The sequence below is a fragment of the Lycium barbarum genome, chromosome 5 (assembly GCF_019175385.1).
Source record: "Lycium barbarum isolate Lr01 chromosome 5, ASM1917538v2, whole genome shotgun sequence".
NCBI lineage: Eukaryota > Viridiplantae > Streptophyta > Magnoliopsida > Solanales > Solanaceae > Lycium > Lycium barbarum.
In genome coordinates this window covers 134,344,585-134,359,717 of record NC_083341.1, presented here as the reverse complement: position 1 = coordinate 134,359,717, position 15,133 = coordinate 134,344,585, and the positions used below count along the sequence as shown (strand labels likewise).

General features: G+C 35.6%; 2 protein-coding genes and 1 non-coding gene across 4 annotated transcripts; all 3 read left to right on the top strand.

Moving 5' to 3' along the window:
* The first annotated feature begins 1,132 nt into the window (after positions 1-1,132).
* On the top strand, positions 1,133-2,677 carry LOC132639853 (uncharacterized). Its single transcript, XM_060356248.1, has 3 exons — positions 1,133-2,027; positions 2,341-2,565; positions 2,673-2,677. Exons 1-3 carry the CDS (start codon positions 1,133-1,135, stop codon positions 2,675-2,677), a joined length of 1,125 nt encoding a protein of 374 aa, XP_060212231.1.
* A 5,433-nt stretch (positions 2,678-8,110) lies between these two features.
* LOC132641686 (putative lipid phosphate phosphatase 3, chloroplastic) lies at positions 8,111-14,625 on the top strand. 2 transcript variants are annotated; one of them, XM_060358755.1, is made up of 9 exons: positions 8,111-8,313; positions 8,483-8,581; positions 10,650-10,874; positions 11,547-11,634; positions 11,793-11,902; positions 12,473-12,563; positions 13,174-13,362; positions 13,453-13,511; positions 14,242-14,625. In XM_060358755.1, the coding sequence occupies exons 2-9, from the start codon at positions 8,546-8,548 to the stop codon at positions 14,323-14,325; spliced, it is 882 nt and encodes a 293-aa protein (XP_060214738.1). In that variant the 5' UTR covers positions 8,111-8,313; positions 8,483-8,545; the 3' UTR covers positions 14,326-14,625. The 2 variants fall into 2 exon arrangements, with proteins under 2 accessions (XP_060214738.1, XP_060214739.1); XM_060358756.1 differs by lacking the exon at positions 8,111-8,313 and adding an exon at positions 8,699-8,826.
* LOC132642955 (U6 spliceosomal RNA) lies at positions 8,671-8,777 on the top strand. Its single transcript, XR_009583425.1, has one exon. It is a non-coding gene; the product is annotated as a U6 spliceosomal RNA (small nuclear RNA).
* Positions 14,626-15,133: the final 508 nt, after the last annotated feature.

The window sequence follows — 15,133 nt, the reverse complement described above, 5'->3', positions numbered from 1 at the left end:
GTCTACTTCAACCAATAGTCTGGCAAAATTCAGCCTTATCTTTTTCTCTGTGTTGTGATCACTCATCAATGGTTTCCCCACTAAACTGCCAATCTTACTCAACCCCTTAGCACTCCAGTATTTGAAATCCAATCCTGGAAATTTAATCCAAATAGGCACTGAGTAGAGTTCATCCCTAGAAAATTTCATATCCTCATCCCAAGCCTTCACAATGAAAGGTTTATTATCAAAGTGGTAAATACCTCCCTAAATCGCTTCATTCTTACCAACTGCACTATCAAATCGAACCAAAATTATTCCATTCTTAAGCATAGCAATCTTATTCAAACCATGCTTAGCCCACATCCTCTAGATATACCCTTGGAGCACACTAAATGGTGGATGTGCCCCCAACACATAACACATAACAGCATTACGCCAATAAGCTATTTCAGAAGTAAAATCTTCCAGTTCAATGTCAACTATAGAAGTCTCACCATGTTTTGCATGAGCTACATACTCTAATTTGAAGCCAGCATTTTAAATTTTGGAGAAATCAAAGTTATCCCATATTGATCCCTTCGATTGTACCCCTACTTCCTCTTCTACTTGATCAGCCCATGATTTCGAAGTACTATTAGCTTTGTTACTCCCATCACTTGCAGGAGATTCCAATGTAATCGCACTCCATTGTTGTTGAGCTAGATGCGATTGCGATTTCTCCAACGCAATCCTCTGTGATGTTGTTACATTACTTACAGAACTTGTCTGAGCATCAATTTGATTTGCCGATTCAGTTGCATCTATTTGCCCTAATTGAGGAACCTTCTCCTTTACTACTTGGTTGGACCCTTTTCCCTTGGAATTGGAACTGTTTTGAGCTACCGGAGTATTCAATTATGCCGAATTCTTCACTTCAGGTCCTCGCTGATTCCAGGAGGTGGTTTCCTGAGCCATGATCGCCTTCTCCAAAATTTAAAATGCTAGCTTCAAATTAGAGTATGTAGCTCCTGCAAAACATGGTGAGACTTCTATAGTTGACATTGAACTGGAAGATTTTACTTCTGAAATAGCTTATTGGCGTAATGCTGTTATGTGTTATGTGTTGGGGGCACATCCACCATTTAGTGTGCTCCAAGGGTATATCTAGAGGATGTGGGCTAAGCATGGTTTGAATAAGATTGCTATGCTTAAGAATGGAATAATTTTGGTTCGATTTGATAGTGCAGTTGGTAAGAATGCAGGAGGTATTTACCAATTTGATAATAAACCTTTCATTGTGAAGGCTTGGGATGAGGATATGAAATTTTCTAGGGATGAACTCTACTCAGTGCCTATTTGGATTAAATTTCCAGGATTGGATTTCAAATACTGGAGTGCTAAGGGGTTGAGTAAGATTGGCAGTTTAGTGGGGAAACCATTGATGAGTGATCACAACACAGAGAAAAAGATAAGGCTGAATTTTGCCAGACTATTGGTTGAAGTAGACATGGGTGCTGAACTACCAGATGTAGTACTTTTCAGGAATGAAAGGGGTAACATCATAGATCAGAAGGTAGTTTATGACTGGAAACCAACCTTATGTTCCTTTTGCAAGAAATATGGACACACAGATGAAGTTTGTAGAAAGAAGAATCCTCCTAAACAGAAGGAACCTGAAGTGCCAAGAGTGCAGGAGATTCAAGTGGTGCCACCAGGACCAAAGGCAGTGCAATTAGTTCCTAAAGTTCAACCACAAAAGAAAAATGGTGCAGGGGTTCAAGCAATTCCATCTGGGAAAACTGGGAAGCAACAAAGCACTCAGGAAGTGGCAAAAGCTCAAGGAACACAGCCTGAAACCCAAAAGCAAGCAATGCAGCATAATAGTGCAGGAAAAGTGATATGGGTTACTCCAATGAGAATTAGGAGATCATCACCTCAGAAGCAGCAAAAGCAGAGTTCTAATAATGATAATCCTTTCTCAGGTTTAGATAAACCAGGGCCTAGTCAGAGAAATGAGGAGAATGTGGAGAATGTGAGAGGCCAGACCATTCTATCCATAGGGAATGGTTAGTTTCTTAGTATGGAATGTAAGGGGTCTAAATGGCCCTAATAAGCAAAAGGAGATGAAACTCCTTTGCAATGATGAAAGAGTAGGCTTGGTTGGCTTGCTAGAAACCAAAATAAAAAAAGATAGATTTGAACAGATTGCTACTAGATTGTTTGGAGGATGGAATCATATTAATAACTTAGAAGCCCACTATAATGGTAGATTTTGGATAGCATAGAGACCAGATTACTACACTGTTACATTTCAAAGCGGCAATGCTCAGGCTGTAACATGTGAGGTAGTGTATATTCCATTGTAATTGAAGTTTGTAGTGTCATTTGTGTATGCGTTTAACACCAAGGAAGAAAGGAGACGTCTGTGGGAATACTTAGACACTGTTGGTGCTGCTTGTCAATTACCTTGGATGATCACTCGAGATTTCAACTCAGTTCTTGATAAAGAGGATAGGTTGGGTGGTCATACAGTGACCTGGGCTGAAGTGGTGGATTTTCAAAATTGGGTGGCTGAGAGTGGGGTGATTGAATTGCCTCAACAAGGTAATAAATACACATGGAATGATAGGGGTAGTGGAAATAGAATCTACTCCAAAATAGATAGAGCATTTATTAATGATATTTAGTTGGACTTAATGCCTGATTGTCAGGTTAGAGTGCCACCTGAAGGAATCAGTAATCACTGCCCTTTGAAGATAGCGCTAACCCCTGATGGACCCAGATCAAGGAAATCTTTTAAGTTTTGTAATGCTTGGACTCACCACCCATTATTTATGGAAAAAGTTCAAACTGTTTGGAATTCCTAGATGGAAAGATGCAAGATGTTTAAGATTGTGAAGAAATTAAAAACGTTGAAGAAGGCATTGAAAGAACTCAATGCACAGTTCTGTAGGAACATTGAAGTGGAGGCTAAAGAGGATAGGGATGCTTTTAAAAATGCTCAACTACAACTGCAGACTGATGCTCTGAATCAAGGGTTACAACAACAGGAACATGAAAAATATCAAAAGTTTAGGTGATCTTCCTATTTGGCTGAGGTGTTCTTGCAACAGAAAAGTAAAGCAAATTGGATAAGATTAGGTGATGATAATACCATGTGTTTTTATTCAGTTATAAAGCATAGGAAGCTTAAACAGTCAGTGACACAGTTGAAGAATGATATGGGGGAATGGCAATATGATCCAGAAGAGATGCTAAATTGTTTGTGACATACTATGAAGGATTGGTGGGTAAGGCTAATATTGTTAGGGTGAATGAATTCAGTTGCTTCATAACTAATGGACCTGTCCTTCAACTGGACCAGCAACTGAGTTTATTATGTCCATTTGTTGAGGAAGATGTAAAGAAGGCTATATTTCAGATTGATAGTAACAAGAGCCCAGGACCAGATGGGTATGGGAGTGGATTTTTTAAAGCTACTTGGCCTCTAATTGGAGGTGATATTACTGAGGTAATTTTGGGCTTTTTCCATAATGGTAAACTACTGAAACAGTTGAATTCAACCTGTATTGCTTTAATACCAAAAGTGAATGAGCCAGAGTTTGCTAGTCAGTTCAGACCTATAGCATGCTGTAATGCACTGTATAAGAGCATCTCTAAACTGATTTGCAGTAGGCTAAAACATGCAATTAACTATATAGTTGCTGAGAACCAATCTGCATTTGTCCAAGGCAGATCAATGATGCATAATGTCCTCATTTGTCATGATATTTTGAGGCATTACAATAGGAAAACTACTCCTAGATGCTTGATGAAGATATATCTTAGGAAAGCGTATGACATGGTGGAATGGAAATTCTTAGAAGAGGTACTGGTGGGATTTGACTTTTCTGGTAAATTTATACATTTGATCATGACATGTGTAACTTCCACAAAATTTTCAATTAATGTCAATGGACAGAGTCATGGGTATTTTGAAGGGAAGAGAGGACTCAGACAAGGAGATCCTATGTCTCCTTTGTTATTTGTGCTTGTCATGGAATACCTCTCAAGAGTATTGAAGACAATGGGGGCTTTGCCAGATTTCAAATTTCATCCCATGTGTAAGAACCTGAAGCTTAATCACCTTATATTTGCTGATGATTTGATGATATTTTGTAAGGCTAATTTGAGCTCAGTATCAAGAGTTATGGAGGCATTGTCACATTTTAGCAAAGTGTCTGGCCTAATTGCTAATATGGACAAATCTAGTATATTCATAACAGGGATTGACGATGCAACTAAAGATCTGTTACTTGCAAAAACAGGTTTTGTAGTTGGGACATTTCCTATAAGATACCTTAGCTTACCACTATCACCAAAGAAATGGAGTAAGATGGACTGCCATCAGTTGACAGAGAAGATAACTAATAGGATAAACAACACATACTCAAGACATCTCCCCTATGCAGAGAGATTGCAGATTATTAATGCAGTGTTGTTTTCAATACAAAGCTTCCGGGGTGCTGCGTTCATTCTGCCACAAAGTGTTCTAAAAGAAGTGGACAAGAAATGTAGAGAATATCTTTGAGGGAGTACTGAAGAGAAGAGGAAAATATGTTTGGTGGCTTGGGAGAAAGCTTGTCTCCCAAAGAAAGCAGGTGGGCTGAATATCAAAGGAAGTAAAAACTGGAACATAGCTTCTGTGGGTAAGCTATTGTGGCAATTAGTGGAAAACAAGGAATCACTTTAGGTTAAGTGGGTACATGGGATCTATCTGAAGACTGATGCAAACATTTGGCAACATAAAGCACCACAAGATTGTAGCTGGTACTGGAATAAACTCAATGGGCTAAAGAAAGGAATGAAGACTTGGTATGAGCAAGATAGGTACTCTCTCACTCAAAGGGGACAGTACTCCATTACATAGAGTTATATTGCTATTCTTGGGACTCAGAGAAGATTTGATTTGGCTGAACTTATATGGAGTGCTGCAGTCCAACCTAAGCACAGGATTATAATGTGGATTGCTGCTCAGAATAGGCTACTAACTAAAGAAAGAATGTTGAAAATGCATTTCCAAGTTGAGAATGTGCATTGATGCTTATGTGCAACTCAGACTTTGGAAACTGCTAAACACTTATTTACTGATTGCCAATGGATACTCTCAGCTAGAGATGCTCTGGAGACATGGTTAGGACTACAATTGCATATTGGAGATGTAACAATGGTGTTAAGACAAATTAAAAGGAAACAGTGGCCTCAATTCAAAAAGGAAGTTGTTGCAGCAATTTGGAGTGCTATGGTTTATCACACCTGGAGAGTAAGGAACTGGAAATTGTCTAAAGGAGCAAATGTACACAGTGAGATGGTTGTCACACAGATACGAAAGGAAATAGTTGAAAGAATTAGCTCTCTGAGAATGTCTAGGAAAATACTTAGATGTAGAGATTTAGTACAAGCACTCAATGTGTAGTTCTGATCTGAGGCTTAGATTCCATTAGCACCTAGGGGGTAATGGAACTAGGTGCTCTTTAAGTTGTTATTATATTTGTTATTAATTGTAATTTTCACAGTTGTTACCAAAACATTTCGATTCGTGATTAAGGTTGATTAAAGGAAGTTTTAATTTTCTTTGTTTTTGTATCAAGTCGATGATCTGAGAAAGAGGGGTCTGTGACTAACTACCACGTGTTATATTATTATTATCTTTTTATTTTTCCTTTACTCCAAAAAAAATTCTTTTCAGTATACTGTTGTATTGATTATTAGGATATTAGTTCTAATTTTTGTGCATTTATATCATTAAGTTTCTTTTTTTGGTAGAAATAAACGTATTAAACTAAATATAGCCATTAATCGCATATCTATATTTACTTATCTACAATAATTTTCTTTATATTTTTCATAATTACAAGAGAAAATAATACTTCATAACTGTGCGAAGCGCGGACCATTTCACTAGTTACACTTTATATACAATAACAACAACAAAAAATACGCCTCAATCCGAAACAAGTTGGAGTCGGCTATATGTATCTCCATTTCTTCATATAATCGACGTCAACTTATTTGGGATTGAGGCATAATAGTTATTATTTTATATAGTGTAATTTTTAGAGGTAATGGTCAAAAACACACATCAAGTATCACATTTTTTTGAGTTTTCTACTTGAACTATTATTAATAGTCGAGGGGTGTTTTGTAAACTAATTGGTGATAGTTTATGTAGGAAAAGTGAACAACTGATAGTTGAGTTGTGTTTTGCAAATTAATTGGTGATAGTTTAGATAAGAAACTCTCACATCTGATAGTTTAGGTAGGAAGTTAAAAAAATAGTGATACTTGAGATATGTTTTTTACTCTATATGTTATTAATTTTTTACATAGTAAAATCTAAAATTTCAAAAAAAAAAAAAAAAAAAAAAAAAAAAAGAGAGAATTTGAAAAGATGTGGAAATGAGGTGGACCAACCCCCCTCTTGTGTGGGTCCCAGACTTCGACAGTTATAGCCTTGGATTCCCAGTAACCAACTACGAAGCCGTCATCATCTGACCAAGAATTTAACATATTTGACACCATTCATGGTTGTGATCAAATTTGATCTTTGTATTCTCTCATATTTAAAAAAAATAAAAAATTATGCACTTTCCATGTACCTCGGCACCATTTTCCACGTAGTTGTTGGAAAAAAATTTAAATTCTTAACTGTACCAGTATACAAATTCTTTTCATACTCTTCACTCCCTCGTGTTCAAAAAAGAGAGTTCCATTAGTTTTTATTTTTTGATTAAAAAAAATAATGTTCACTTATTAAATCAAGAAAAAATTAACATTATATTTTCAAATTTATCCTTATTAAGTGTTAAGTGATCAAATCTCAATATTAATTTAATTAGAAGTAATTTAATCAAATTATCAATTTTTATTATAAGAGTTAGTATTTTTTTAAAAAGTATTCAAATGGCTAAATGAACATTCTTTTTTAACTTGAGAGAGTATATTTCCTTTATTCTTCTCTACACTAGACGGCCTATGCCCGTGCTGCGCACGGGCCCAACACTTTAGATTATAGTGCATCTATGTGTATGTAGTTGTTTTTTAATAGTGATTATATATATATATATATATATATATATATATATATATATATATAGAGAGAGAGAGAGAGAGAGAGAGTATATATTATGTTCAAAACACGATTAATATAACATTGTAGTTTGTACTCCGTATCTAAAATTTTATTATATTAGTGTTTACTATGAATACAAAGTCTGCACTTTTTTTTTTTTTTAATATGGGGTTCACGGGTGCACTTTTTTTTTGGGACATTGTTAGTTTGTACTATTTTTATGCATATAATATATATACATATATTATGTTCAAAACACAATTAATATAACATTGTAGTTTGTGCTCCGTATCTAAAACTTTATTATATTAGTGTTTACTACGAATGCAAAGTCAGCACTTTTTTTTTAACATTATATTTTTTTATGGGGTTCACTTTTTTACCCTTAAATAAAAAAGTAGGACCGAACACGGATGACGATCTTGCCTCTATAAACCGGCTCTTCTATATAGTAGTAATAGTAAAGTAATACATATAATTTTTTTATCAAATTTTGATTTGAATAATTCTAATTCAAATTAATATATTAATTTTACATGTTTAAAATGAAACAAAGTAGAAATTTGATTTTCTATTTAAATGAAGAACTTCTATTTTTTAAATTTTAGTAAAAATTTTTTGTTTAACTCATTTTACTTGTCATGTTATTTTTTACACGGTTTTTTTAAAGAAACGTTAATTAGAATTATAATTTCACTAATTTACCTTATTAATTATTTGATCTCCATTTAATGTTATTTTTTCTTTTATGACATTAATCTCTTTTCCCGTGAGTTTGGATGTGGTGGGTTTCACTTTTTTTTTTATACTGGTTGGTGTTTAATATGTGGCTCATAATTTTTTTTTAATATTAATTATTGTTTAATATATATGGAGGTCATAATTTTTTTTAGTGGGACCCACAACGGACGATAAAAAAGGAGCCCAACCGGCTCTTCTATATAGTTAGAATTTTCTTCTTTCTCGACTTGTGTACTTTTCAGTGCTTAATTTTTTATTTAATACCATTATTATCTTTCAAAAGTCAAAATTATTCTTATTTATTGCCAGTAGTCAGTCTTGGTATAACTTCTAGAAGGATTTTTTTGCTGACAAATCTTGTCACCTTTCTTAATTTTGGCGGGTTTTTAGTTTCTGACTCTAAACTAGAGTCTTTTATTTCATACTGTATCTTTCTTCTTTGTTGTCTTCTCTTTCTGCCATTGCTGAAAAATTGAATCTTTAAACCAGAAACTAAAAGGGTACCTTACAGTTCTTGATGCTTGAATTAATATCGTTATTTTCTGTTAAAAACTCAAAGTTGTTCTTATTTGATGCTATTAGTCAGTCTTGGTATTATATCTAGAAGGATTATTTGCTGATAAAAAATCTTTTCTCCTTTCTTAATTTTGGTGGTTTTTTTGGTTTTAGGTCCCAAGATTCTCTCTGAGCTTGGAGTTTGCTGTTTTGAGTTGAAGTATCAGCAGTGCTTAAATGGGTTGGAAAGATAAGATTAAGAGCGTCTTTCAGGTTTGTTGGTCATTTTGCTTTGTTCATTTTCCCATTTCTAATGATATATTTTTTCTTTTGGTTTTGTGTTTGGTTTTTGATTTCTGGTTCTACTTATGAATTGTTGTTCCCACAAAGGCGGAACGATACGAAGAAGATTAGCATGCCCCCTGCGAAAGGATGACAAGCACAAATCAGAGAAATGCTTTAAATTATTTGGGGAAGAATGTTGACTAGTCAAGAACGCTCACGTTCAGAAGATGAAGGTAATGGAGATGAGAATGCTTGGATGGATGTGTGGTCATACTAGTAGAGATATGATTAAAAACGAAGTTATATGGGATAAGGTCGGAGTGGCCTCCGTGGCGGACAAATGAGGAAAGCGAGGCTGAGATGGTTCGGGCATGTAAAGAGGAGGCATGAGGATGCGCCTGTTAGGAGGTGTGAGAGATTGGCGGTCACAGGAGTTAGGAGAGGTAGAGGTAGCCCGAAGAAGAATTTGAGGGGGGGCGGGGGGGGGGGGGGGGGGGTTGATTAGACAAGACATGGCACAACTTGAGCTGACTGAGGACATGACCTTAGATAGGAAGATTTGAAGGTCGAGGATTAGGATAGAAAGTTAGTAGGTAGTTGAGTTTTGTCGCATTGTGTGTGAGAGAGGTAGGGGGATAGCATCTTCATCTCCTCTTCTCCTTTTCTTAGTAGTATTATTTAGGTATCCCGTAGATACTATGTTTTGCTTCATTTGTTTTGTATCTTGATATTTTTGTTGTCCTGCATTGACTACGTTTCTTTTGAGCCAAGGGTCTATTGGAAACAACCTCTCACTCCACTAAGGTAGAGGTAAGGTCTGCGTACATCCTACCGTTCGCAGACCCCACTTGTGGGATTACACTGGGTATTTGTTGTTGCTGCTTGTATTTTCATTCTATTGCAATTGTCCTTTACTCATATGGTGTGTGTTTCTTAATAGTTTTGGCTGTCTTGTTTAGCAGTTCTCACTTCTCAGTGGTTTTTGTGATGAAAATCCAATTTTGTATGGTAGAATTTGGGGATTGTACTGTGGTATTCTTTGGTTACAGGGCACTGATGATCTAGATTCTTAATAGATTGGCTTGTGGATTGCAATGGTTGCTTTTCAGATACTGAATTAGAGACTAACAAGTAGAGTAGAAACAAATAAGTGAAGTCTTTCAATCAGTGCAATTTATTGCTCCAGTATGATAATGGATTTATGAACTTGTAGTAGTAATATTTGAAGATCTTATAGCGCAGATACTGTTTATTTCATTTGTAAATTTCTGACCAGTTTAGAGGATGTACAAAACTTCGAATACTTTTTATTTGTATTTTGCATAATATTGACATGAGATGAGTTTAAACGGAGTAACTTGGCCAGTGAGGATTTATAGAGCCGAATCCAACTTGTTTGGCACTGAAGCTCAGTTGTTGTATATTTCTGATCAATTTTTTAAACAGGATTAGTGTCTAAAAGTCAGCATGATGTGGTCAAAGCGGTCTCGTTTTATCCTGAAAACATTTAAACCATCGTAATTGATTAGCAAATTTTGTTAGTCATTCCCATTTCTGTTGATTTGCCAGTTGAATATATAAGGAATTTACAATTCTTTTTTATCTTTATTCATATTTTTTATATAACACTAGAGTAAGATGAGCTTAAATGGAGCGACATGGCAGTGGGATTCATAGTCCACCCGAATTTGCTTGTTTTCAAGGCGTAGTTGTTTTGTATTCCCATTTCTGATGATTATGTTGTGTGTTTCAAAATGAAGTGTTTTTTCCACAGTCCCTGTCAAATCTAACAGACGGAGTTTGATAAATATTTTACGAAGACTAAAAGTGTTTACTTTTGACAAACTCAAAGTACTAAAACTGTTAAGTGCATACTTAAGGGACTATTTTGAACCTACGCTCAAACATAAGGGACCAATTTTGTCATTTTCTCCTGGTTTTGCTCAGTTCAAAGAACTTTTACTTGTTACAATGTTTTATCATCTGAACTATCAATTCGAATACTAATTTGGTTTTGCAACAGCACATATTAATATTTCTGTTTCAAATGAAACAGGGCAATACAAATGAGATCGAGCTCGGATGTGGACATACTATTAAGTCTCATGGCTCATCAGTTGCAAGAATTCACATATATGACTGGCTTATATTGCTGCTGCTCGTAGTAATAGTGATAGTCCTTTATATCATCGGTCCATTTCATCGGTTTGTTGGAAAAGATATGTTGACTGATCTGAAATATCCCATGAAAGATGATACGGTCCCGTCGTGGTCTGTTCCTGTGAGTATTCTTTTCTTTCTTCTAATTAGTAGTTTTACTTAGTAATCACTTAGTTTATTTTCCCATTGTGTATTACTATCTGTTGTTTCATTTGCTCTATCTTATTATTGTCTTGCCATATTTTTCTTGATACCATGCTTCAATTTTTTTTTTCCTTTTTTTTTTTGAGTCGAGGGTCTATCGAAAACAACCTCTCTATCCCACAAAGGTAGGGGTAAGATCTGCGTACACCCTACCCTCTCTAGAACCCACTTGTGGGACTACACTGGGTATGTTGTTGTTGTTGTTTGTTGAATCCAGTATCAATGTAATGTAGAGAAAGTTTAATTAACCGCTCTAATAGGACCTTGATATTTCTGTTCTACAATAGAATTGGCCTACAATTATTTCAGGAGTGCAGATTACACTGTGGAGAAAATGACAAAAATGGTCCCTGTATTTCCGTCAAATCTAACGAACATAAATTGTTAAATACTTGACGGGACTAAGAGTCTTAATTTTGGCAAGACTTAAAGGATGCTATTAAGTGCATACTTAAACTATTTTGAACCTACCCTCAAACATAGGGGACCATTTTTATCATTTTCTCATCCACTGTGCTCGCAAATTTCAAAAATTCAAATTTTTTTCACTCAAATCCTGGAGTTTCTAACAGATTTCTCTAATGAACAGCTATATGCTTTTTTATTGCCTATTATGATCTTCGTTTTCATCTATCTTTGGAGGAGGGACGTCTATGATCTGCACCACAGCATTCTAGGTAAGAGTTATTTTCACCTTAGTACGTATTGGAAAATCGAGTAAAAGTGCTTTTTGTCTCTGTGACTTTGAGTTTCTTTGTTGTAGTACGACGAATGTTTACCCTTTGTTTTGCTAAGTGACATTACTGATCCCGCTAGACTTGTTCAAAAATTGCAGGCCTCTTATTTGCCATCCTAATTACGGCTGTAATCACAGTGGCCATCAAGAATGCAGTAGGCCGTCCTCGACCAGACTTTTTCTGGCGTTGCTTTCCTGATGGTAAAGATGTATGTATCGATACTTAACACTCCCTAAGCTTTCTTCCTCTATCAAGGAACCTTTTTTACCTTTTTCCCTTCGTTTCCTAGTTTGCAACAAAGGGTTAACTTCTTAGTGCATTTTTATTTGACTCAGTAAAAGTGTCTGTACATTTATCTGATATTAAAAGCTCCTTTCATGATTAGCGTAACTAAAAGGACACTAGCCTTTTGGACATCGATTTGGTTGAAACTTGAAAATAAGAATTCTTGAAGTTGAAGTTGAAAAAATGGTATGTGGGAGTAGAAGTCGTGTTTTGACTTGTATTATATGAATTGCTTTTTTTGAAGTTGTGAGTGGAAAAAAAAAATCAATCAAAAAGTGGTCAAAACCAGTATTTCAAACTTGAAAAACTGATCTTAAAAAACTAACCAACAAATCATTCCAACAATGTTTTAAAATATTTTTTGAAAAGGAAAAAATTTCTATGTCCGAACGGTTCCTTAGAAAATGCTTAAATTGGTGCTCAACTCTATCTTCAATTGTAATTATAGCGCGCTAACTGGTTCATTTGATTCATTTTGCTGTTCTCTTTTCAGGAATATGATCAGTGGGGAGACGTGATATGCCATGGTAAAGAAAGTGATATTAAGGAAGGACATAAGAGCTTCCCGAGCGGGCATACCTCAGGTATGTAGCTTGATTTTCTCCGTTTCCACTATTTCCAAGGACATTAAATCAGGATTTCCGAGATTTTATGTAGTTGAAACCTTTCATAAAGATTGCATATAGACATCAAGAGGAGTACTTCGTTTCATAAGTGGTCTGAGTTAGAGGTGGAGCCAAGGTTTGAAGCTTATGAGTTCGGGATTTTAGTCCTTTTTGAGTTACTGGTTTCTAAATTAATAATTTGTACATGTTAAATGAATTTCTTAAGATAAATATAAGATTTGAACCAAAACTACTAGGTTGTGCTGAACTACCTTCCTACACTCTAGCTCCGCCCCTGGTGTGAATTATTGATGAACCTTCATTTCTTTAATGTCTGAGCTGGAAATCTTTTTGGTTGTTCCTGAGAATTTTTGGACAAACTTTATTGGGATGACGACATGCAGTATCTTCAAAGAGTTTGATCCAACAAAATTTGGGTTCGTCTTTGCAGGGTCATTTGCTGGTCTCGGGTTTCTGTCATTGGAAATATTTTTGGTTATTCCGGAGAATTTTTTGACAGATTTTATTGTAATGACATGCAGTATCTTCAAAGACTTCAATCCAACAAAATTTGGGTTCTTCTTTGCAGGGTCATTTGCTGGTCTCGGGTTTCTATCGTTGTATTTGGCTGGGAAGATCAAAGCGTTTGATCGTCGAGGGCATGTGGCAAAACTATGCATAGTTCTTCTTCCTCTCCTTATGGCATCTCTTGTCGGCATTTCACGTGTGGATGACTACATGCATCATTGGCAAGACGTGTTCGCTGGAGGACTGATAGGTTCGTCTTAAAATTCTAAATTTAGCAGTAAATGGGTGCTGCATTTCGTTTTTTATTAATATTTAATATTCCGCGCCTTTCACATTTCAGGCTTGTCGTTGCAACACTTTGTTACCTGCAGTTCTTCCCAGCTCCTTACCATTCTGAAGGTATTATATTTTGTGTATCAACTCTTGCGTTTCGACAAACATTCCTTCAATCTTTTTGATTTCTCTAGCTCGTTAGTACTTTAATAATAGAATGATTTTGTCATAACGGGACTAATACCAAATTAAGCCATTTCATGAATTAAATATGATCAAACCAATCAACAAAACCACTTGTTACAAATAAGATTTTCTGGTTTCATGGAAAGAAGTAAACGTTGACTAATCTGGCTCCATTTTGAGAGAGTTGAAAAGACACTATCTTGTTAAAAGGTTCTATATATCTGCCCTTTCTCAACACGTTTCTTTGGACAAGAAAAATCTCAGCATCTTATGGTTATCCTTTTGTCGATGGATGCTCTTATTACACTCGTAGTCAATTAGTCAGTCTGCAACTTCCTTTCATAACAGAGCCGTTAAACAGATCAAGGCACAGCCGCGTTTTCTACTTCATAGGAAATTTTTTTTGCTATGTTTAGGCTTCAATACATTTGAGATTACTATGCTTTTGCTTTTGCCTACATATCGTCTCAGTAGAAGTCTGGAAGCACAACCGCGTTTTCTGCTAATTTCTTAGGGATTTTGATTTCGTTGCTAATAATCTAGGAGAAGGCATTGCACGAAAATTCCTTTATGTGACTTTACTGTTATACTGGACAAAATTCTGAAATTAACCCGATATGATAGGCATATACATATTGTTATATTTACGTGTTTTTCCCTCTGGTCTCAGGATGGGGACCTTATGCATATTTCCGGGCAGTGGAAGAGGTCCGCACAAACAGACAACACGTCCAGCCGACTAACGGAGGATTAGAGGTAGAGCATCCCGAGGTACACTTGAATCAGCGGTCTGGTACAACCACCAATCCTTTTGAGGAAATGGAGTATGGCAGAATGTGAGACATAGATCTTTGTTCAACTAGCTAGCTTGTTATTTTCTTATGAATATTTAGACTGCTTTTGTTATATGTTCTTAAATATTTTAGCTTTGGGGACCTGAAATTGTTTAACCAGTGTTTAAGTTTTTTTTTTTTTTTTGTGTGTGTGTAAATTGTTGCATAATTAGTTCAATTGGTTGATAATTATGTTGTCATTGTTTCTCCCTTGAACCTAATGATTATTCTGTTAGTATGGATAATGACTTAACACATATCAATGTTACCCTGAAATTTTGGCACTTTAAATGGAAAATGAAATGAGGAGAAACAACAGAAGTGGTGGTGGAGCAACGGTGGTCTTTAAGTGAACGGGGTGATTTTTGTGTGGAATTTTTGTATGTTCTCTTTGTGATTGTCGTGTGAATAAGAAGTGATGGTTGAGTAATGATGGTCCTCAGGTTGTGTTGTCAAGAGTGGATAGAATCAACTGATATGATGGTAATTGATTTAGAAAAATGATGGTCCAATCATGAGTATTTCGCAAAGTTTAGGAACAATTATGGATCATTTTGCATAGTTCAATGATGAATTTGACCCTTTCCCTCGTGAAATGGTTCAGTGTTGAAAATCTCATGTCGTTAGTTAGTCTATAAGAACAAATTTAGCCCATTTTTATAGCGGCAAAGATAGATTTGACCCTAACTATTAACGGAGGACAAATTTAAATCATTTCACGAAGTCTAG